This window comes from Mauremys reevesii, linkage group 6 (genome assembly GCF_016161935.1).
Source record: "Mauremys reevesii isolate NIE-2019 linkage group 6, ASM1616193v1, whole genome shotgun sequence".
In the NCBI taxonomy this organism is placed as follows: domain Eukaryota; kingdom Metazoa; phylum Chordata; order Testudines; family Geoemydidae; genus Mauremys; species Mauremys reevesii.
The window spans coordinates 114,702,856-114,725,832 of NC_052628.1; the positions used below are offsets into that span (position 1 = coordinate 114,702,856).

The 22,977-nt window shown below is 44.2% G+C and overlaps 1 protein-coding gene across 7 annotated transcripts in view; it reads right to left on the reverse strand.

Moving 5' to 3' along the window:
* SUSD1 (sushi domain containing 1) overlaps positions 1-19,027 on the reverse strand; it is a 90,174-nt gene extending 71,147 nt beyond the window's left edge. For 5 of the 7 annotated variants that reach the window (XR_005600331.1, XR_005600330.1, XM_039544279.1 and 2 more), the window contains exons 1-4: positions 18,849-19,027; positions 9,683-9,814; positions 2,944-3,099; positions 2,038-2,190 (exon numbers count right to left, since the gene is read on the reverse strand). Coding sequence is in view for 5 of the 7 variants with exons in the window: in XM_039544279.1 (XP_039400213.1) it covers positions 2,038-2,190; positions 2,944-3,099; positions 9,683-9,814; positions 18,849-18,954 (547 nt within the window). In the remaining 2 variants the exon portion in view is untranslated. The remainder of the gene's footprint in view (positions 1-2,037; positions 2,191-2,943; positions 3,100-9,682; positions 9,815-18,848) is intronic. The other 2 variants (XM_039544278.1, XM_039544277.1) reach the window with 1 other exon arrangement.
* Between the last annotated feature and the right edge of the window lie 3,950 nt (positions 19,028-22,977).

The following is a 22,977-nucleotide window of genomic DNA, read 5'->3' on the forward strand; positions in this document are numbered from 1 at the left end:
TTTCCTCTGATGGTCATGCTTCCGTTTCCTGAAATGAGCCCTAGTTAGTTATCACTTTTCAGGGAAAAGTTGGTGGAAGGAATCTGATGCGCACAGTCTCAAGAGGAGATCAAGGCCCTCTTGGGCACCTGGAGTGAAGAGAGCATTCAGAATGATATAAATTTGGCCAGAGGTCATCAGATTTATCAGTAGGCCCCTTCATTGCCTTGCAAACTTCAGAATCAAGGTACAAATTAACGGGTGCCGCAGAAGAAGTGAAGAACTCAATCAACATCTCTGTCCCTTTTCTGAGGAGCTGAAGCGGACACTACCACCACAGAACCAGTGAATCTTGAGGATGGTGTGGAACCGGAGGTATCAGTAGAGGAGGAAAAGGAAGCTGGGGCTCACAGAATGGGTGGGCCACCGAATGGAAAAGCTCTGATTCAGTTATCGAGATGTGTCTTTACGAATGCAGGTTTTGGGCCATCAACTATGCCACGGGTGAGGTACTGGGTGGTACACAGACTCTAAGGTCAGAAGTGACCACCGCCATCATAGAGTCTGACCTCCTGTATAACGGTAGCCATAGAACTTGCCTGAAATAATTCCTGTTTGAACTACAGCACAGCTTTTAGATAAAACATCCAACCCCAATTTATAAGTTTCCAGCAATGGAGAATCCACCACAACCCTTGGTAAATGGTTTCAATAGTTAGCTACCCTCACAGTTAAAAACTGCACCTTGTTTCTAGTCTCAATTTGCCCAGCTTCAACTTCCAGTCATTGGATCTTGTCTGGAGGTTGGTTTTGTTGTAGAGATAACAGAACTATCCTTGGGGGTGGGGGGTGGGTGTAGAAATTTCAGGTCCACAATATACCTGGCTGATTTATGTTTTTAATATTGCCAGAGCAAGTATTAAACATCCATCAAGGAATAATCAACCACAAAAATAAAAGTACTGAGCGGCTGTGGTTTCCCAGGCATGTGACAAAGGAAGCAGCATTTGTTAAGGGTGGAAGCTTTATTGTAGAAAGGCTGAGGTTAAATGACATGCCCTTCAATGAAAGCTCATTGGCCCAACTTTCCTGTAGTGGCTATATTTCTTTGTTACAGTCTTCTGAGTGACCCTGCTTTCCTGTGAGACAGTCTACTATTAGAATATGAGGAATATATGTACTGCTTTAAAAAAACCGTATATAGTCAATTAATTTATTTAAGTTATTCAGACAGGGTGCCAGTGAAGTCAATGAGATATGCAGGTGATCAGCACTTCTGAAAATTAGGCGACTTATTGAGGTGCCTAACTTGAAACACTCAAGTAGGAAATTTCAGCCTAACTCAATATATTACAAGTGTACACTTAACTGCCAAATTTTTGCAGTACTATGTAAACGAGAGAACCATAATCACTAGCTGTTCACTCCACCTTGGATACATGTGTGCATGACAGCTATCTTGAGGATTGCTAGTGTTGTCTCTCTCTCAGATATGGAGCTGCAATTTTAATTGATACTGGAGAAAAAAAGAATAGGGAAGACAAAGAAGCATTTATTTCAAGTTCAGATTAATTTCTTTTTATGGCCAAAAAAACCCAAATAAACCCAGTGTAGTTTCTTCTTGCATACAGCACAATATGTTATCAAATGGCTAATTTATTATTTTATTCCTCTTTCCTAGGCTTATTTTATTCACTTGATCTTATTCACCAGCTATTTATCCCGCTCTTCCTTTCCCCTTGAGGCAATCTGATTATGCAAATAGGATGGGGCAGATTTCTTCTTTACTCAGAAACTAACTATATCACCTTCCTGGCATATTTCACTTCACCAACCTTGCACACTCAAACCACTGCTGAGAGCCTATAGCGATCTATAGCCATCGTCAACCTTATCATCCAAGCATCAATGAGACATGCTAAATTTGCAAAAACAAAAAGGTAACACATAGAGGGCTACAACCCAGGAAATTCAGAACTGTAGGTCAGTGCAGGAACCGTGATATCGTGATGGATCTGATTGTATCTGTTAGCATGAATAACATCCATAGGCTCTCACCTTTGCATGAAACAGTGTTCCCAGCTGGATGAAAAAATTCGGTTCCATTTTCTGGTCTATATCCTTCCATACAGTAGCATTTGTAGCTTCCAACAATGTTCACACATCGTCCCCCGACACCACACAGACCTGAGAGCTGGCACTCATCTATATCTAGAAACCCAGATGTTACAATCTTTAAGTGGTTTTATTTTTAGGGCCCAATCTTGCAATGTACCAAGCATATCCTAGAAGGTGTAAGGCGCCCTCAACTCCCGCTAGCCTCACGGGGAGATGCAGGGGCTTATTAACTTCCAGAAGGTGCTCACCACCATAGAAGATTGGGTTCTTACACACAAAAATCTATAACTTTACTGTCAGTTTTTAGTTACTACATGGCAAACAGACATTATCGTCTCCAGTCTACTTCATGCTACTGACCAGGAAATACCCAGTAGTATCCGTATTTTTGATCAATTAAACCTGAACAGTCATTGTGCCATGGAAGTCCACCCTTCAGCTGAAGGAGAATATTCCACAGTAAACAAAAAAATAATAAACTGACATGCAAGTCAAAATAGGGAAGTGGAAAGAAGGACTATCACCCTCTTGTCTTAATTTCTGGTGTCATTTTGCCAGTACGGCTGTTGTACAAACCAAGCTTTATACCAATAATTCACATTAACAGAACGAGTGGAAGACAGCAGAAAACATAATAGGACTAACTTCGCAGTAATGAGAGCTAGATATGGTTGCAAGTTTTTGCAAGTTTGGGATGTACATTAGGTGCAGGTGTCCAATAATTGCTTTTATGTACTTTCAAAAATAAAAACTTAATGTGATTGCAAAGAAACAGCCATGTTTGTCACAGAAAATAGATTACGAAGTCCCTGATCCCTAGCATGTGATCCTACTTGTTGTATGTACCTGTACAATACGTGCCATCATTGGGAATAAATATCTTGTTGTTGTTAGAGGGATGGTATCCTTCAAGACAAATGCAGTAAAAACTTCCATGTGTATTGTGGCATGATGTATGCTCGCCACAGATCTTGCTCGCTCCAATCTGGCATTCATCTTTATCTGTTGGTATATTCAAAACACGTCAGAGATTAAAAATCAAATCAAATCTGTCACTGTCAACCAGTCACACTTCTCCTTACCATGTTTTTTTCTAATTTGTTAACTCTGTAAATAATCACCCACCAGCTACAGTACTTTGCATCTGTTGTTCTAATACAGGCTATTGTCATTGTCACTGGACATCACCGGTTCACTTACTGCTCCATCCACGTGTGATACACAATATTAAAAGGGAGCCAAGGTGGGCAAGGTAATATCTTTTATTGGCCCAACTTCTGTTGTGAAGAGAGACAAGCTTTCGAGCTGCACAGAGCTCTTCTTCAGGTCTGTACAGATCAAAAGCTTGTCTCCTTCACCAACAGAAGTTGGTCCAATAAAATATATTATCCTACCAACCTTGTCTCTCTAACATCCTGAGACCAACACAGCTACAACACTGCAAATATTAAAGAGACAGTGCCAACTTAATAATTATATATTGGAAAAAAATAACATAAGTTATTAACACTACCTATGAATATTAGAACTGGAAGAATTTTAAAAATTATCATCCAAGATGAGAGAACTGGAAAATCAGTAAACTCCATCTCAATTTTGTTTATAGTCAGTTTTATTTTCCGGTTCTCAGTGAAGTAATGATTGGGATGCTAATGATGAATGGGAGTATTTGTTTTTAAATTTCCACCGAAATTATATTTTTTTAAAACAATCATGTAAACATTTATAATGTCATTAGGTTTTGTGATTTTCTGCCCCCAAAACAGATTTTGGATCAAGTTTAAGTTGACAGTCTCAAAGTCAAACGTCTTAGAATTTAAAAAACGAGGTAAACGCACTATCACCAGTATTTGTTTTGATAGTTTACTGGCTACAAATCATCACTTCTTTTAAATGCAATTGATGAAATCCAACCCAACATTCCCCACCCCTGCCATTGTTAACAGATTTGAAAAAAGAATCTGTCGGCATTCTTGGTTTTGGAGCGACTGTCTGGTATGAACATAATTCTTATTCTAAGAACTTGGTGTCATCATCCAGGACCAAATATTTTGGTAAGGACTTGTCTACACTGTCTGTTCGTGTTTGGCAACCCAGAGTTTAAACCTATAGCGCTTTAGCCTGCTGCACATTAACTGGCCTTGTAGACCATGCTGTCACACACAGAAAGTTCCCCAGTGCACTCTGACTGCACAGCAGTATGCCAAAGTACACTGCAGAACATTAGTGCCTTGTAGCAGAGTCCACTCAGCCACTTAGGGCATATCTACATTACCCATTGGATCAATGAGCAGCGATCGATCCAGCAGGGGTTGATTTATCGCGTCTAGTCTAGACACAATAAATCAACTGCTGAGTGCTCTCCTGTCGACTCCGCTACTCCACTGGAGCGAGAGGTGCAGGCGAAGTCGACGGGAGAGCGTCAGCCGTCAACTTACCACATTGAAGACACTGCGGTAAGTAGATCTAAGTATGTCGACTTCAGCTACGTTATTCATGTAGCTGAAGTTGTGTAACTTAGGCCTGGTCCACACTAGGACTTTAATTCGAATTTAGCAGCGTTAATTCGAATTAACTGTGCACCCGTCCACACCAGGAAGCCATTTAATTCGACATAGAGGGCTCTTTAGTTCGAATTCTGTACTCCTCCCCGACGAGGGGAGTAGCGCTAAATTCGACATGGCCATGTCGAATTAGGCTAGGTGTGGACGGAAATCGACCTTAGTAGCTCCGGGAGCTATCCCACACTGCACCACTCTGTTGACGCTCTGGACAGCAGTCCGAGCTTGGATGTTCTGATCAGCCACACAGGAAAAGCCCCGGGAAAATTTGAATTCCTTTTCCTGTCTGGCCAGTTTGAATCTCATTTCCTGGTTGAACATCGGGGCGAGCTCAGCAGCACCAGCAACGATGCAGAGCTCTCCAGCAGAGAAGTCCAGGCAATCTCTGAATAGAAAGAGGGCCCCAGCATAGACTGACCGGGAAGTCTTGGATCTGCTCGGTGTGTGGGGCGAGGAGTCTGTGCTTTCGGAGCTGCGCTCCAAAAAACGGAATGCAAAGACCTACGAGAAGGTCTCCAAAGCCATGACAGACAGAGGATCCAGCCGGGATGCAACGCAGTGCCGCCTGAAAATCAAGGACCTGAGACAAGGCTACCAGAAGACCAAAGCGGCAAACGGACGCTCCGGAGCCTGCCACCACTGCCCCACCAGTGACTGTGGACTCTGACGATGGGATAGTGTCGACGGCCAGTTCCTCGGCGATGTTCGCGGACGGGGAAGATGAGGAAGGGTTTGTGGAGGACAAGGCAGGCGACAGCGCTTAGAACGCTGGTTTTCCCGACAGCCAGGATCTCTTCATCACCCTCATGGAGAGCCCCTACCAACCCTTCCCGGCCGTTAACCCGGACCCTGAATCAGGGGTAGGATCAGTCGGTAAGTGCTTAAAACATGTAAACTGTTAATAATTAATGGAACAGGAATCTGAACTATGTGAAAAGGAGGTCTCTCTATATATGGGGATAGAACAGAAATCCTCCTGGGAGATCTCCACGAAGCTCTCCTGGAGGTAATCGAAAAGCCTCCGCAGGAGGTTCCTGCGGAGAGCTGCCTTATTGGGTGCTCCGTGGTAGCACACCTTTCCGCGCCAGGCTTTCATGAGGTACTCAGGGAGCATTGCCTCCCCGAGCACGGCTGCATAGGCCCCTGGTTTGTGCCGGCTTTCACGCAGCATGCGCTCTCTATCTCCTTCAGTGACTGTCCTCAGGGTGATCTCGCTTGGAGACTCCTGCATCTAATTAGGGGTATTACTGTAGTGTTACGCCTGGTCCAAAGTATTTTAAAAAAATCTCCGGACAGACGGCGTAGCAGAGACTCAGCACGCTGCTGCGTGACAAGCGTAACGGAAAGCCAAAGAATCAAATGGACGCTCATGGAGGGAGGGGGGACTGAGGACGCAAGGTATCCCACAGTTCCTGCAGTCTCCGAAAAGCATTTGCATTCTTGGCTGATCTCCCAATACCTGTACGGTCAAACACATTGTCCGCAGCGGTTCAGGGCATAGCTCGTCAATGTACCCCCATCCCCCACCCCCAGAAGGAAATGGAAAAAAAATCATCTCTTGACTCTTTTAAATGTCACCCTATGTGTACTGAATGCTGCTGGTAGACGCGATGCTGCGGCACTGTACTGTAGCATCCTCTCCCCCCCCCACGCCTTATGGGTGGCTGATGGTGCAGTAAGACTGATATCCGTCGTCATCATCATCAGCCTTGCTGTAGATGGTGTAGTGCAATACGACTGGTACCCGTCCTCGTCATCAACCCATAAGTAGACAGTCTGCTAACTGTCTTCATCATAGCATCAGGGGGCTGAGCTCCATCAGCCCCCGCCCTTCATGTGTAAAGAAAAGATTCTGTACTGCCTGGACTGTCATAGCAGCAGGATGCTGTTTTCCTCTCCCCCACACTGCTTAATGTCCTGTCTGGACAATCATAGCAGCTGGAGGCTGCCTTCCCCTCATTTCATTTCAGTAACAAGTCACTGTTTCTTATTCCTGCATTATGTATTACTTCAGCACACAAATCAGGGGACACTGCAACGGTAGCCCGGGAAGGCTGGGGGAGGAGGGAAGCAACAGGTGGGGTTGTTGCAGGAGCACCCCCTGTGAATGCCATGCAGCTCATCATTCCTGCATAATCTGACATGGAGCGGCTGTGCTCTCTGGTTCTCTGAAACACTGGATCTCTACTACACTAGCCCCATATTCTATGCAGGAATTATTCTATTTTTAGATACCATAAAGGAGGGATTGACTCGGGGAGTCATTCCCAGTTTTGTCTTTTGCGCCCCCGGCTGATCTCGGCCAGGGACACCTATGACAGCAGCAGAAGGTATAATGCAATACGGCTGGTAACCATCATCACCTTGCCAATTTACAATGGCATGGTAGATGGTACAGTATGGCTGATAACCATCTCTGCTGTCATGCAAAAGCAAATGAATGCGGCTGTGTAGCGCCGCTGAATCGCCTCTGTCCGCGGCATCTAGTACACATACGGTGACAGTGACAAAAGGCAAAACAGGCTCCATGGTTGCCACGCTATGGCGTCTGCCAGGGTAATCCAGGGAAAACGGGCTCGAAATGATTGTCTGCCGTTGCTTTCCCGGAGGAAGGAATGAGTGACTACATGTACCCAGAACCACCCGCGACAATGAAATTTGCACCATCAGGCAATGGGATCTCAACCCGGAATTCCAAGGGTCGGGGGACACTGCCATGGGGTGGAACAGGGGCAGAGTTTATGCTTTCCGGATTGCCTGCAGCAGGACTGCGCACAAGATAGGTGCTGTGCATGCTCTTGTTCACAGACACAGACTAGACTGTGTTCATTGTTCGCAAAAATGTATCTTTGCAAGGAATTCACTCCCTTTTTCCCATCACACAGCTTCGACTGTCTCCAGACCTGCCACAGCATCCCCCTCACAGAGGCTGGCAAAGATTAGGCGGCAAAAGAAAAAGACACGGGACGAGATGTTCGCTGAACTTATGGGCTGCTCCCGAGACGAGGCGGACCAGCAGAGCCAGTGGAGGGAGACCCTCTCTCTGTACCAGCGCTCACACAGCGAACGGGAGGAGAGGTGGCGTGAGGAAGACAAGCAGGCGACTCAAACGCTGCTTGGACTAATGAGGGAGCAAACGGACACGCTCTGGCGCCTTGTGCATGTTCTGCAGGACCGCAGGCAGGAGGACAGAGCCCCCCTGCAGTGTATCTGCAACCGCCCTCCCCCGCCACAAAGTCCCATACCCCCCTCACCCAAAATAACCAGAAGGAGGGGCGCCAGGGGCCGTGAAAACTGTCACTGCACCCCAGCACAGTGCTCAAGTACCCAAAAGCTCTCATACCCTAAATTTTGAGAAGTCCCTTCCTTACCACCTCACCAAAGCCCCCGTCCCAGTTTCATCCCCTAACTGGCTAGTTGATAATAAAAAATACTTTTCTGTTAATTACTGTTTCCGTCATGTTCTTTTAGAGGAGACTGTGTTTGAAGGGGGGGAAGGGGATTGGTAATTGGACAGGACAGTCACCTTTACCAGGATACAGACACGGGGGCAGGATCAGCAGCAGGTCACACACACAGTGCAGTCAGTAGGCACCCTGGTCGGTATGGGAGGTGGTTTCCAGGTTCTGTGTGGGTGGGGGGGATGTGACTTTGTAGCGGAGGAGGGCGGTTACAGATCTTATGCAGCGGTCCTTGTCCTGGACCGCTGAGTCACGCAGCAGAGGAATCTGTATCCGTCCTCCTCCGCCACAAGGTCACATAGCCCCCGCACACAGAATCCCAAAAAGGAGGGATGGCAGGCTCCGTTGAAACAACCAGTCCGGCACTGCGGACCGCTCTAGGAGCAGGAGCCTGTCATTCCTCGAGTTCAGAGGCGGTCTTTACATTACCGCACACCCTACCCAGCACAGTCTGCGTCCCAGTTTCAACCCTTTAACACAAAGTCATTAATAAATAAACCTTTCTTAAGTAACAATGGAACATGTATTTTATTTTTACACGTGTGTTGGAAGTGGGGGAAACGGGGTGAACGGGGTATGTAACTGCAGAGGCTAGTCAACAGTAACTGGGTAAAGAAACAGGGGCAGGTTCAGCTTCTCTGTAAAGAAACTGAACAGTCACAGGTCACGCTGCTCGCTGCTCCTTGAAGAGTTCCTTGTCGCTGTCCAAGGCGCCTGTATAGGGCTTCATGAGCCAGGGCATTAGCGGGTAGGCTGGGTCCCTGAGGATCACTATAGGCATCTGCACATCCCCAACAGTTATTTTGTGGTCCGGGAAGAAACTACCTTCCTGCGGTGTCTAAACAGACCACAGTTCCTGAAAACACGCGTCATGAACCTTGCCTGGCCACCCGACGTTGATGTTGGTAAAACGTCCCCTATGGTCCACCAGTGCTTGCAGCACCATTGAAAAGTAGCCCGATTTCTCAGCAGCTGACTGTGGAAGAGGTGGACGATAAGGTGCGAGGAGGTGAAAACGGCCATAACTGCAGCGGGCTCCATGCTCGCAGTGCTGTGACGTCTGCGCTGTCACTGACCAGAAAAGTGCACGAACAGATTGCCTGCAGGCGCTTTCAGGGAGGGAGGGAGGGCGTGATTGACGGTTCAATGATGACAGTTACCCAAAACCACCCTCGACACATTTTTTCCCCCAGCAGGCATTGGGGGCTCTACCCAGCATTCCAATGGGCAGCGGGGACTGCGGGAACTGTGGGATAGCTTCCCACAGTGCACCGCTTCCAAAGTCGACGCTGGCCCCGTTAGTGTGGAATCACAAAGTCGAATTACTGTCCTTAGTGTGGATACACAAATTCGACTTCGTAAGGTCGATTCCACAAATTTGAATTAAGTTGAATCGAACTACTCTTGTAGTGTAGACATACCCTTAGATCGATCGCCCCCCGCCGCAGTGTAGACCAGGCCTTAGTGTGGGGCAAGCTAGAGCATTGTAAATTTACACCCTTGCTGCGCAGTAACAGACCGTAGATTGTTAGCAACTGCACACATTCATAAATCATAGCCTACCTTGACAATGAGTCCTCCCATTACCCACAAATCCATAGTTACAGATGCAGACGTTTTTGCCTTCTTTTTGCTGACACGTGGCATTAGCATGGCAAGTGGCACAGACATCTGGGACTGAACTATTTGTTGCAGCTTAAAGAAAATAAATACAAAAAAATGCCAAAAATTTAGTTTGTAGATCATCTCAGTGCACGCGGAAGGCAGCATTTAGAGTTTAATAAATAGATGAAACTTTAAATTGATTCCTTTGAATTGAAATCAAGTCCCATATCATACCTTGGTTTGAAGCAAAACTTTGGCCAATTATAAACAGCCCAGACTAAGAAAACTGGGAGAAATGGGAATGAACTGAACATCACAGCACAAGCAACATGGCATTATGTAGACATTGCTAAATGAGACTAGTTGGCACAAATCCAGTTAATAATGTTTATGAGTTTCACATTTAAATCATATTGTGCAAACCAGTCATGTTACACAATTAATCCATAGAGTTGTATTACTTTTTGTTTCAGAAGGTGGAGGAGGTAACCAGGGGCACAGACATTTTAGACTTAATTCTGACTAACAAGGAAGGATTGGTTACCAATCTGAAGATTGACGGCAATCTGGGTTAAAGAGACCATAAAACAATAGATTTAATGAATTAAGGAAAGAAAGGAGTGAGAATAGCAGAATATGAACAAGGACTTCAAAAAAACTGACTTTAACAAACTCAGAGAACTGGTAGGTAAGATAGAAGTTCAAGAGAGCTGTCAGAATGGGCAGTGTCACCAGAGACTGTGGGGAAAGGAGCCCCTTTCTCTCCGAAGCAGGGTGAATAAAAATCAATGATTTTAAAAAAATAAATTTAAATCGGATTTTTTTATTTAAATCAGTTTTTTTGATAAAATGCTTTTTGAGGAAAAAATCCTATCTAAAGATAGTTTTAATTAAGACACATTATAGATCAAAGATATCTCATCATGGAATAGGGATTATAAATTCTAATTCTATCATATGAGACAATATAGTCATATAATGTTTAAGAAAAGTTTTGTAAATGAGCTCCAATAGCTCATGGATTAGGGACCCAATCCTTTGGGGCTCCAGGGGCTTCTGTATAGATTATTCAGGTTAATCTTTCTATCTACCCAATGGAACTCAGTACTCGGCCCAGAAGATACCATCAGAGATGCTTAGTTTTGCAGTTTTCAAACTGTGGATTTGTGTCTCCAGAGATGCTTGTTAACAGCAAAAATGTTTTTAAATAAATAAATAAATAAATAATATATAGAGGTGAGAAATAACAGACCTCAACCCTATTGTCCCTCTGCAAATTTGTGTACACAGAGTCAATCCCTTAACTCTCTCTAAAAGTGCAAAGTTTCAAAAAGTTCAGTGAAAAGAAGATTGTTGGGGGCAGAATAGATCTGGACAAGGAGAAGAAGTCTGGAGATAAATGTAATGTTTAAGAAAAGTTTTGTAAATGTCTGCAACTGGATGTTCACTAAACCTGTAGTACCACTAAAGCAAGCTTCTCATGTCCACTACCTCCTAGCTAGCTGAGTTAATTTGCCCGAACACACAGACACTTCTTTGACCATAGAGAGAAAATATGAACTCAGAAAAATACTCCAAATAGTCTCTCTTAGACCCCTCTAGCTGCACGGTGGCTTAAGCTTCTTCTGAAGATCCAGAGTGTTTTATTAATTATTAATTATTTATTAATTAATGTATTGTGTGTATTACAGAAGCACCTCATAATATTACTGTTTATACAATCTGGTATAAGTGGCTAGCATTCGAAAATTCTCCTGGGCTACTTGCCCAGGACAAGTAATTTTCTTTTGACAGGTCAATAAACTATTTTTTCCCCACTATCATCATGGTACAGAATAGAGGAGTAATTTTTTCCAGGGTTAGTAAATTTCTATTTCAGTTTTGCCAGGGTAAACTAAATCATGGCATTTGTATTCTGCGTGATGTTCTGAACAATACCATAAGGAAGACTTTTATACAGCTTCAGCATGAGTTTGACTTGCCTGAACATCAGACTGACATAAGCTTCTTTATTACAGTAAAGCAAAAATGTAAAACAGCTCCCGAAAACCATCCAGTCTGTTCTATACTAAATCAATTAGGCAAACCTCTAGGGCATCACACAACTCCCTAGAACCCAACACAAGTCTGAAGGGTCTTTCTGACAATGATTCAGAATGACTATATCATATGCAGATGGGTAATTTTAAAAATACGTTTTCTATGATAACTTGATGAACCATCATACTAGGGCACTTCAGTTTAATATTATCCACCATATACACTGGGATCTGACTGAGTCTCCTGTACATGCTGTCATGAAAACCTACTGCCCAGGATTAGCTGGGGAACGCAAAAGAATTATCTCTGCTCACAACTGTGACAAACCCCTTTGAATTCTAGTTGTGTTCTAATCTAGGCAATACCTCCCAACTGTCTGGGCTTTCCATTACGGCGCTTCAGTGGTCACTTAATGCCATTTTGACAGGCAACAGATTATACGGACTACATGAAAGGCCCAGATCATAGCAAGTACTGATTCCCTTACAGCAGAGGTTCTCAAACTGGGAGTCGGGACCCCTCAGGGGGTCGCAAGGTTATTACATGGGGTTGCAAGCTGTCAGCCTCCAACCTAAACCCTGCTTTGCCTTCAGCATTTATAATGGTGTTAAATATAAATTAAAACCACTTTTTTATATAAGGGGGGGTAGCACACAGAGACCTGCTATGTGAAAGGAGTCACCAGTACAAAAGTTTGAGAACCACTGCCTTACAGAGTTAACAACATTTGCAAAATATACCTGTGATGGGTTTGGTCACAGAGACCCCCTTGGGACTGTCACCTGATGTACTGAAATTACCTCTGAGCCCATTTTCCCTGCCAGCCTGGGAATCCAGAACCCTGCCTTATTGAGCCAGACACGCTAGCTTGCTGCAACACAGACTCAGGTTCTGGGCCATGCCCCAAAAGCAACAGACTTTAACCAAAAATAGCTCAGCAGGTTACCTCTCCAGCATCCAGACACCCAGCTCCCAATGGGATCCAAACCCCAAATAAATCCGTTTTACTCTGTATAAAGCTTATACAGGGTAAACTCATAAATTGTCCACCCTTTATAACACTGATAGAGAGACATGCACAGCTGTTTGCTCCCACAGGTATAAATCACTTTCTCTGGGTTTATTAATAAACAGAAGTGATTTTATTAAGTATAAAAAGTAGGATTTAAGTGGTTTCAAGTAATAACAGACAGAATAAAGTACGTTACAAAGCAAAATAAAACAAAACATGCAAGTCTAAGCCTAATCATTAAGAAACTGATTACAGATAAAATCTCACCCTCAGAGATGTTCCAATAAGCTTCTTTCACAGACTAGACTCCTTCCTACTCTGGGCCCAATCCCTTCCCCTGGTACAGTCCTTGTTAGTTCCAGCCGACATCTCAGATGGTAAGCAGGGGCTGTCTCATGACTGGCAGCCCCTTTGTCCTGCTCCACCCCCTTTATAGCTTTGGCACAAGGCGGGAATCTTTTGTCTCTCTGGCTCCCCACCCCTCCTTCTAAATGGAAAAGTACCAGATTTAAGATGGATTCCAGCATCATGTGACTTAGTCACATGTCCTGTGAGACCACAGCCTCCATTCTTCCTGGGCTGGCCCACATATACCCAGGAAGGGGTGCAAGTAAACAGAGCCATTTACAGCTAACTGATTCTGAAGCACCCTTAATGGCTTCCACTTAGTATGTTTACATCAGTAATACAAGTTTATATCTTATTCTCCTAACTCCAGATACAGAAACAATACATGCAAAGAAGCAGGATGAACACACTCAATAGATTGTAAGTTTTGTAATGATACCTTACAAGAGACCTTTTGCATAAAGCATATTCCAGTTACATCATATTCACATTTATAAGCATATGGAGTGCAACGTCACAATACCTTTCTGAGAGCCAGTAAACTGCACAACTATGAGTAGATCTAATAGCTCATATATGCGGACCAACAGCAGAAAACTTTCCATAGGGCTAACCATCAGCAGCCATTAGTACTTCACCAGCTCGCATATAAACCTGCAGTACTTTGTGGTGCTGACCAACTCTGAATGGACTAATAGATTAGCTCTATCTAATAATATTTCCTTTTTTGTGATTATTTTCTTATCTTCTTTTCTACATTCTGCCTATTTATTTTTTCTTTCTCAGGCATGCCCATACATACCTTCAAAAGGGTGTTCTAACAACAAAACATATACATTCTGATATTCTTACATCTTCATTTGAATGTGATTGGCTGGAATGTTTGTTAAACTATATATTTCTGTAAACTGAATATGTAAATATTTATTATAAATGTTGTTCATAAAAATAACTTTAAAAATACTGCCCTTAGGAAAACGGCTTGTAATAAAACCATTTAAAAAATGTGGTCATAACTTCTGAATCATCTAGACGGCTCAGAGGCACAGGACATTTATCATAATTCAATATGAACTTTATATATATTAGAACCTAGAATTGTGTAATTCGTTCCCGTACCTCTTCTTTTATTTATAACAATTTTGCTTTACGTTTCTCTTTTTTGCATGACTTTTTCTATATATATATAATTGGTTTTCTAGTCGATTAAAATCATAACAAACAGGTTGCACTTACACATATAGTTCATGTATACAAACATGTTTAACGTTTTAAAAATAACTCCTGAGGAGTGCAGAAGTTGACATTTTCTCAAGATACTGTTAATACACTGAAAGCTTAATTGTATTTGCTTATTAAGATAAATGAGATTAACTTTGCTTTTAGGGGTGGTATAGTTCTTATGAAAGGATGAACTGAATGCGTAGTTAAGTAATTTTCAAACATCTCTTATTAAGTTTTCTGTGTATTTCTGAGTATAGTTTCTAAACATATAAAGATAGCCTCAAGAGGAAGGAGGATGAAAAATTTAACCAGTTTTTCACCTGTTTTCTACACTGCCATATCATGCTATACAAAAAGCGCCTGTTCAGCTGTAGTGTTTTATTCTTTACGCAGTGCATTTCAAAAACATTTAAAATTCTTTTGAAATACCACAAAATTCCTACTTCTAAGATGCTGCCTTTATAAAATATTTAGTTGGGTTTTTTTTAAACCAAATGAGCATGGGAGGCAAAAACATATTAATGTGCATTTGCAACCAATGTGCATTAGAAAACTAAATTAAGTTAGAAACAGCTATAGCAAAAACTAACCCACAATATCTCAATCTGCTGATAAGAAACACGGAGTTTTTTCATCAGTTTTCTGTCATATTAGATAAAACTGCTTATTTTCTCATTCTCTGTATCAGATGATAAAGTTTTATCACTTGCTCACCCCTTACAATGTCCATATACACTCTCAGAAAAAAAACACACCTTTCCACTTCAATCTAGTCAATGACCTCCATTGAAAGCAGCTAGATACAGAACTCAATCCAGTCCCTACTGAAGTCAATAAGAAGATTCCCATTGGCTTAAGCAGGAGCTAGATCAGAACCATAAAGATCTGGAACACAATGAGATCAATAAAATACATTTGAACATCATTAGGAGACCACCTCCCATGAACATATATAATTAGCTGTCCTTAGGTGAAACATATACAGTTCACTATATATATTTAAAAAAAAAAATCAAGGCAGTCTATTCTGAAACAAACACATATCTACTGATGTTCATTTATTGCTCACCTCTGAAAAGAGGCGTACTTCACTATATGGCATGAAGAACCTCACAAGGACTGGGAAGATGGTTTTAAAGTAATGGAAATTAGTAACACAGCTCTCTTCACACTTTAAAAACCACCGAGGCTTTTCAACAGTCTGTACTGAAATCCAGTCTGTTCAAAAGTCATAGATCAGGCAAACTGAAAAACTGGAACAGCCACTACACTCTGAAAAATGTAAAAATGAGCCAAGTATAGACAGATGAAAGGACATGCTCTTGATAGAATTAGGAATATTTACACCAGGCCTGATATTGGTCCTATATTGTAATACATGATTACACACAGCAGATGGCCAATATGTAGATTTTCATTGTCTGACAATAAAGTAAAGGATTTATTTCAAATGTCACAACTCCTCCAATTCAAATATCCCTAGGTTAATTTGTCTAAGACCATTTTCTTCTGGAAGGGGAAATCTGGCCTCCCCGCTGTACATTTCTTAACTGTATCACGTGAACTGTGTAGCACAGGTTTTTTTGTTTTATCTTCAGTAGAACCATCATTCCATTAAAAGCTTGGTGTTAGTATTACAGTCAATGCTGAGAAATTGCTCATACAAATAACATAACATTTTTGTTTAGAAATCCTAGTAACCTCAGCTGTCCTTCATGCAGGAGTAAATTCCAAAAGGAACAAATGGAAAAAAATCAATACAGAAAAACGTTAGCACACAGCTATTATTTTTCTTCTAAAACAAAGAAAAAGACAATGGAATCAGAAGTATGTAGTGGAGGCACAACCAATTCAAAATTATAAACATCAAATCAGAAAGTAACCTACATGCTTTCACAGCTGAGAGTTAAAGTCCTATAAAGGAGCCAACAGAAAGAAAATTACTTGGAAACAAAGAGTGAAGGAGAAAAATCTCCCTAAATAAATATCTGTAGCTTTGTTTTAAAAAACAGCATCCTTTTACTTGTAGGGAAACCACCTGAAAACTGTTGCCTGCAGCTTTTTGTGGAAGTGGGGAGATAATATTAATAGGTACTGCCATACTAAATCAAAGCAGTGGTCCATCTCATCTAGCATCCTGTCTCCAGCAGTGCCAAGTACCAGATGCTTCAAAAAAAGATGTAAGAAACCCTAAAGTGAGCAATTATAGAATTATTTTGGGCCGGGGGAGGGAGGGTTAGGAGAGGAATTTCTTCCTAACTTCCTTGGCTTGAAGCTGTTTTCGGCCATGAAGCGTGAAGGTTTATATCCCTGCCAAACTTTGGGGGTTATTTATTTTGACAACCCTATGTAATATATAGGCAGAGGTTCTCATAATCCATATAAATATACAGTCTTCTAAAAATATTGCTAAGCTATTTCAGAAGATTCCTTCATCCCACTCCCTCTATCCAAAAAAATAATTAAAAGGGAATTATGTTTTTTTAAAAATAAGTAACTGAAATGAAGTTTTGCCTGACGCTGAAAAAATATTTTGGTACAAAAACAGAATTACTCTTATCCTGATTATGACTGTTGTCTATTACTGAAGTGCATTAAGATCTATGGTTGAAGACAGCAGCTGAGTATTATTATTACAATACCACCAGCCTGTATCTTCACTAGCTTGGAGGGGGTTCTATTATCGGACCTCATCCTCTCCACCACTAAAACTCTCACAGATAACCACAGCAAGTTGAACAAGCAATGTGCACATTAGAAATGCTCTGGAGGCAGAGGAGTAATTATAGTTAAGAGTCATGATCAAAAGTTTGGAAGTAGTTTCATTTCTTATGACCACAACTTTGTGTAAAGGAGGCACTACCAGAAATGAATGCCTGACAAATACATGAGGGAGAGTCTCTTCTATACTTTGCCAACATTTGTATAAGTTATCATGACCATATAGAGTATTATGCAAATTAAACCAAGTCGTGTGGTGTGTATACAAGTGTATAGTTGTTTGGTTTACGAGGAGCATGAAGAACAAGCATCTATGTGGAGCATATATATTTTGGAGCATGTATACAACACCCTATGCAGTGTGTCAGGAGGTTGGGGGGGGATGGGGGGACACACATGACTGAATAGAGGTGTGTATGAGGTTGTATATCAAGGGAGGTGGTGTATCAGGGTTGAGTTTCTATAGGGTTGAGTAGGGGCTATGTATAGGGTGTGAGGAAGGATTTTTACGAAGGGGAAGTGTCTATGGTTGAGTAGGAGGTATATATAAGAGGGGCTAGAAGAGTATGTATTTTGAGGGAAGAATCTATAGGGTACATATGAAGGGGTAGGAATGTTCAGGAGACCCCAGAGGGGATAAGTATAGGAGGAATGAGTGTGTACAGAGGATCCTGAAAGGGTAGGTATAAGAGAGGTGGGTGTGCATTGGAGAGTTCAGAGGGGGTGTGTTCAGAGGGGCCAAGAGGACATGGGTATAAGGAGGGGTAGGTGTGCAAAGGAGGTAGGCACAAGACAATGGGTGTGCATAGGGGAGCCCAGAGGCAGTGGGTACAAGACAGTGGGTGTGCAGAGGGGAGCCCCATAGGGAGTAGGCACAGAGGAGCCCATAGGGGGTAGGCACAAGACAATGGGTGTGCATAGCGGAGCCCAGAGGCAGTGGGTGTGCATAGGAGAGCCCCATGGGGGTAGGTACAGCGGAGCCCGGAGGCAGTGGGTACAAGACAGTGGGTGTGCGTAGGGGAACTCCATGGGGGGGTACAAGAGAGTGGGTGTGTGTAGAGGAGCCCCACAGGGAGTAGGTACTGGGGAGCTCATAGGCGGTAGGTACAAGGCAGTGGGTGTGCATAGGGGAGCCCCATACGTGATAGGTACAAGACAGTGGGTGTGCGCAGGGGAGCCCCATAGGGGGTGGGTACAGGGGAGCCCAGAGGCGGTGGGTACAAGAGAGTGGGGGTGCGTAGGGGAGTCCCATGGGGGGTGGGTACAGGGGAGCCCAGAGGCGGTGGGTACAAGAGAGTGGGGGTGCGGGGAGGCCCTTGGGGGGTGGGTACAGGGGAGCCCAGAGGCAGTGGGTACAAGAGAGTGGGGGTGCGTAGGGGAGTCCCATGGGGGGTGGGTACAGGGGAGCCCAGAGGCAGTGGGTACAAGAGAGTGGGGGTGCGGAGGGGAGACCCAGGGGGGGGGGGTACCGGGGAGCCCCGAGGCGGTGGGGCCAAGACAGTGGGGGTGCGGAGGGGAGTCCCAGGGGGGGTGGGTACAGGGGAGCCCAGAGGCGGTGGGTACAAGAGAGTGGGGGTGCGTAGGGGAGTCCCACAGGGGGTAGGTACCAGGGAGCCCAGAGGCAGTGGGTACAAGACAGTGGGTGTGCGTAGGGGAGCCCCACAGGGGCTAGGTACCAGGGAGCCCCATAGGGGGTGGGACAAGGCAGTGGGGGTGCGCAGGGGTGCCCCATAGGGCTGGGTACCGGGGAGCCCGGAGTCCCCGCCCCACCCCACTTACCCCGCTGCCCCTGCGCAGGGCGGGCGGCCTGGAGCAAGAGCAGCAGGAGCAGCCGCCGGGCTGCGAGGCCGCCGCCGCCGCCCGCTGCGGTGCCCGGCGGGCTCATGTCCCTCCCGGCCGCTCCCCGCGTGCCCCACGGGGTGGCGGGAACCCCGTTGCGCCCGGCCCCGCTCTCCCGGGCGGCCGCCACTCCGGCCCATATAAGGCGGCCCCGCCCGGGCCCGCCCCACCCCAGGCCAGCCTGCCCGCCCCACCCCACCCCACTGCCCACCCCGGCCCTCACATCGGCTCCCCCGCCGCCCCAGGGCTCCCCCGCCTCAGCCCTGCACCGCCAGGGCTGCTGTGCCACCTCTCACACCCCACCGCCCTAAGGCTGCTGTGCCACCCCGCAGCCCTCACCTCCCCACCCCTCTGGGGCTGCTGTGCCCCCACAGCCCTCACATCCCCACCCCTCTGGGGCTGCTGTGTCCCCGCAGCCCTCACCTCCCCACCCCTCTGGGGCTGCTGTGCCCACGCAGCCCTCACCTCCCCGCCCCTCTGGGGCTGCTGTGCCCCACGCAGCCCTCACCTCCCCGCCCCTCTGGGGCTGCTGTGCCCCCCGCAGCCCTCACCTCCCGCCCCTCTGGGGCTGCTGTGCCAGCCCGCAGCCCTCACCTCCCCACCCCTCTGGGGCTGCTGTGCCCCCCCACCCAGCAGCCCTCACCTCCCCACCCCTCTGGGGCTGCTGTGCCTCCCCACCCCCCAGCCCTCACCTCCCCACCCCTCTGGGGCTGCTGTGCCCCCCCGCAGCCTTCACATGCCATGCCCTAGGGCTCCTCTGCAGCCCCCCTATGGGCTTCTCTCCTCCCTGCCTCCCCTCCCCCTTTCCCACTTCATTGCCTGTGTCGCACAAGTGGCCAGGCTGATAAGGGCTATATTTGGCCAGACGGGTGCAGTTTCAAAGGGATTATTTGTTACTGGCACAGGCAGTGGGGGTTGAGAATAATGCTTGTTTTATGTACAATTGTAGACAGCAGGTCATCGCACCAGTTAGACCGTCTGGCTTTGGCTTCTCACAACCCTTCTGCAAATGAGACTGAAAACCGCATACATATTCAGTGACATTCGGTGTTTAGTGAATTTTGTGGGTACAGCTAACTTATTTGTGGAATTATCAGAGAGAGAAGTCACTGCCTCCACCTGCTCCAACTCCTTTAAAAATTTTCCCACTAGTGCTAATATAAAATTATGGGAATTTTGTAGTATCCTTACATCTTGGGATTTACTATTGGCCCTGCTTAGGCTACAAGGCAGCTGTTTTATAGTCATGTGCCCTTGAATACTGACTAAAACATACCTAAAACTTGTTTTGCATCTCTACAAGAGGCTTTCCAATGCTACCTACTATCAGCAATGCTGAAGAAAGGGCAGCCTGAGTTGGGAAGTTATATAAATGTTGTAGGAATTCTGATTTTTGTCTAGTAACTTTCTTAAAGGAATTGCTCAAGTTCTAAATACTTTAGTATTAAATCACTTGAAAATAAAGCCAATGTCATCAAATCTACCATCACTTTTCAGTTCAAATGATATAACCTAGCCCGTAGTCTCTGCTCTGCCCTCACAACCAGATATTTTTCTAATAGTGAAGACTGCATTTCAATTGAACCCAGATCGTCCAAAGAAAATCCAGTTTTCCAAAACAAACAGGCTGTTTATTGGTTTAATTTACTGCTGAATGTCTGTAAATATAGTAGTAATACAAAATTGTGTAACATGTTGACTTAATTATTGAAGCTGTTGCTATTCCATTGCATAGGATCACATTCTGCTGCCCTTACTCACCTTGAATAATACCTTACCTCACCAGGACTATTTGCAGAATAAGGTGCTATTCAAATTGTGGGTCTGACAATCAGGCCCTTCATTATGTTTTTAACATAAGCTTCATGAGAGGGGACAATGTTTTCTGCATTTTGTACAGTGCTGAGCAATATATCAGCATAATAAATACTGAAAACCCATAAAATACTATAGTCTTTAGTTTAATAATGTTTTCAACAGAACTGTTCTGCCTAATTAGATTAAAGTGATACTTGCACGTTGTCCCCCCACTCTTTGTATTTATGCAGGATGCAAGCCTATCTATTGTACCAATAAGTCTCCACCTTTTCCTTCTTAAAAAAGATGATAGATATATTATGAAAGTGAAATTAGAAACAGTCTAGCAAACGGGAAAATATTGTTCACCAGAAAATCAGCAAAACTATGAGCCTGTTTGCTGTCATCACACATTTTCCTCTTTACTTTCTGCAAATAGTCTCTAAAGAAATTCAGTGAAACAATTTAGTAAACAGCCAAGCCAGGAATAAGGATCAGTGGGGATTGAATAAGTGGTCCTTAGGACATAATTTGTTTGAGGATAATCAAACTAGGTGGGGGGAACCTACTTTAGATTAGATCCGTGATCCAACCATGGGCAAACTGAAAGCAGAAACTTCACAACTGGGGCCCAGTTTGGCATCAGAGTGCACAGGTAATTCCTACAGACTAGGTTTACTTGGTTCTGGCTCAGTGCAGATGGCTGGACTAAATGGCTTCTCAAGGTCCCTTCCAGTCTTACAGTTCTATGTCTCAGGACTCTTACCTCGCTCCCACTCCTAGCTGGGGGAACCTCAAAATTCAGGTTGATTCAGGTCCTGTATAGTTTAAAATCCATCTCTATAGCTACCTAATAACAGTTCAGAAAAACATCTGCATGGATTTTCTGATCTGAACAGGATAAGGATTTTCTCTTTTCACTATCATATTTAAAAGGATCCAATTTGTAAATACATTTCCCTTTGTTCCTAACAGCATTAAATCCCACTACTCAGAAGGCATCTGCACTGCTTGCCTTGTATTTCTCTTCCCTGTGATCAGAAAACAGTTAAGATGGTCAGAGTAATTAAATTCATTCTGAGACACTCCTGGAACTTCTCCGTTCAGCCTCCTTGCAGCTTTCTAAATGGAGATAATTGAAACTCAAAAAGGCAGGCAGGAGTAAACACATCCTAAGCAGTTTATGTTCACTCTTCATTTCCTTCCCAGAGGGAAATGGTCATATAATATATAAATCACATTTTCTGTAAGAATGCCTTGCACAGATTATACTATCTATTTTGACATTTGAGGACCTAAAATATTAAATGGATTCCGATGACTATTGCAGCAATTTTTTTTGTAATACATGGCAAATATTTGAATAAATGTAAGTCACCTCTGAGAATGGATCATTCACCCATTCATGATGCTGTCAAATCATTGCTTTCCGAGTGGCTGAGAAGAGAATAACTAACCCAATGGCCAGCACGCTGCACATCTGACATGGAGACCAAATGGTGCCCTTCTGGTCTATTCAAAATCAGCTTAATTAAGAATTGGCTTCTGGCTCTCCCTTTAGTTACCAGGGTAAGCAATAATGTGTGTTGAACCAGAAGTAACAACTGAAAAACGGCTGGCCCCCTTCAGCTTCTAATCAAAATGCTTCAATGATTATTGTGAAGTGGAAAGTGGTTTTCTTGTCATAACTTTCCCTATGGAGGAAATATCACCACTTACATTTGCTTTTGCAGTGTTTCTGTTCCGCGCTCTGAGATGCAATTTTCTGTAGTTATCTGTATCCCCCCTGCCTGTCAGCTACTGACAAATGAATTCATGATGGAAAAAAATGAAACACCTCTGCAGAGAGAGTAGGAGTGAATTAGAAAATTATAAATCTGATTAACCCCCTTGGCTTCTCAATTCTTCTGCAACATATTCCTAAAGATAAAGAGGACATTAGAATATGCCTGGAACATACACCCCACTCCAAAAGCATTCTGGGTGATCATGCTTGGTAATGGTTGCTGTTAATCAGGGGAAATGGTTCCACAAAGCAAGAAAGAACTGCTATCTACTGGTTGTAGCACAGGATGAGGTGACTGAACGCCTGCTCTGCCAATGATCCACTGTGACAGATAAAATAATCTCTGTGCCTCGGTTTACCCAGTTGTGAAATGAGGATCATTTAGGTCTCATATGGGTGTTTTCATGCCTAATGTGTGCAGAATAATGCAGCATGATTAAAACAAAATATTTTAAATAAAGTTCAAGTGTCAGTGTAAACTGTAAT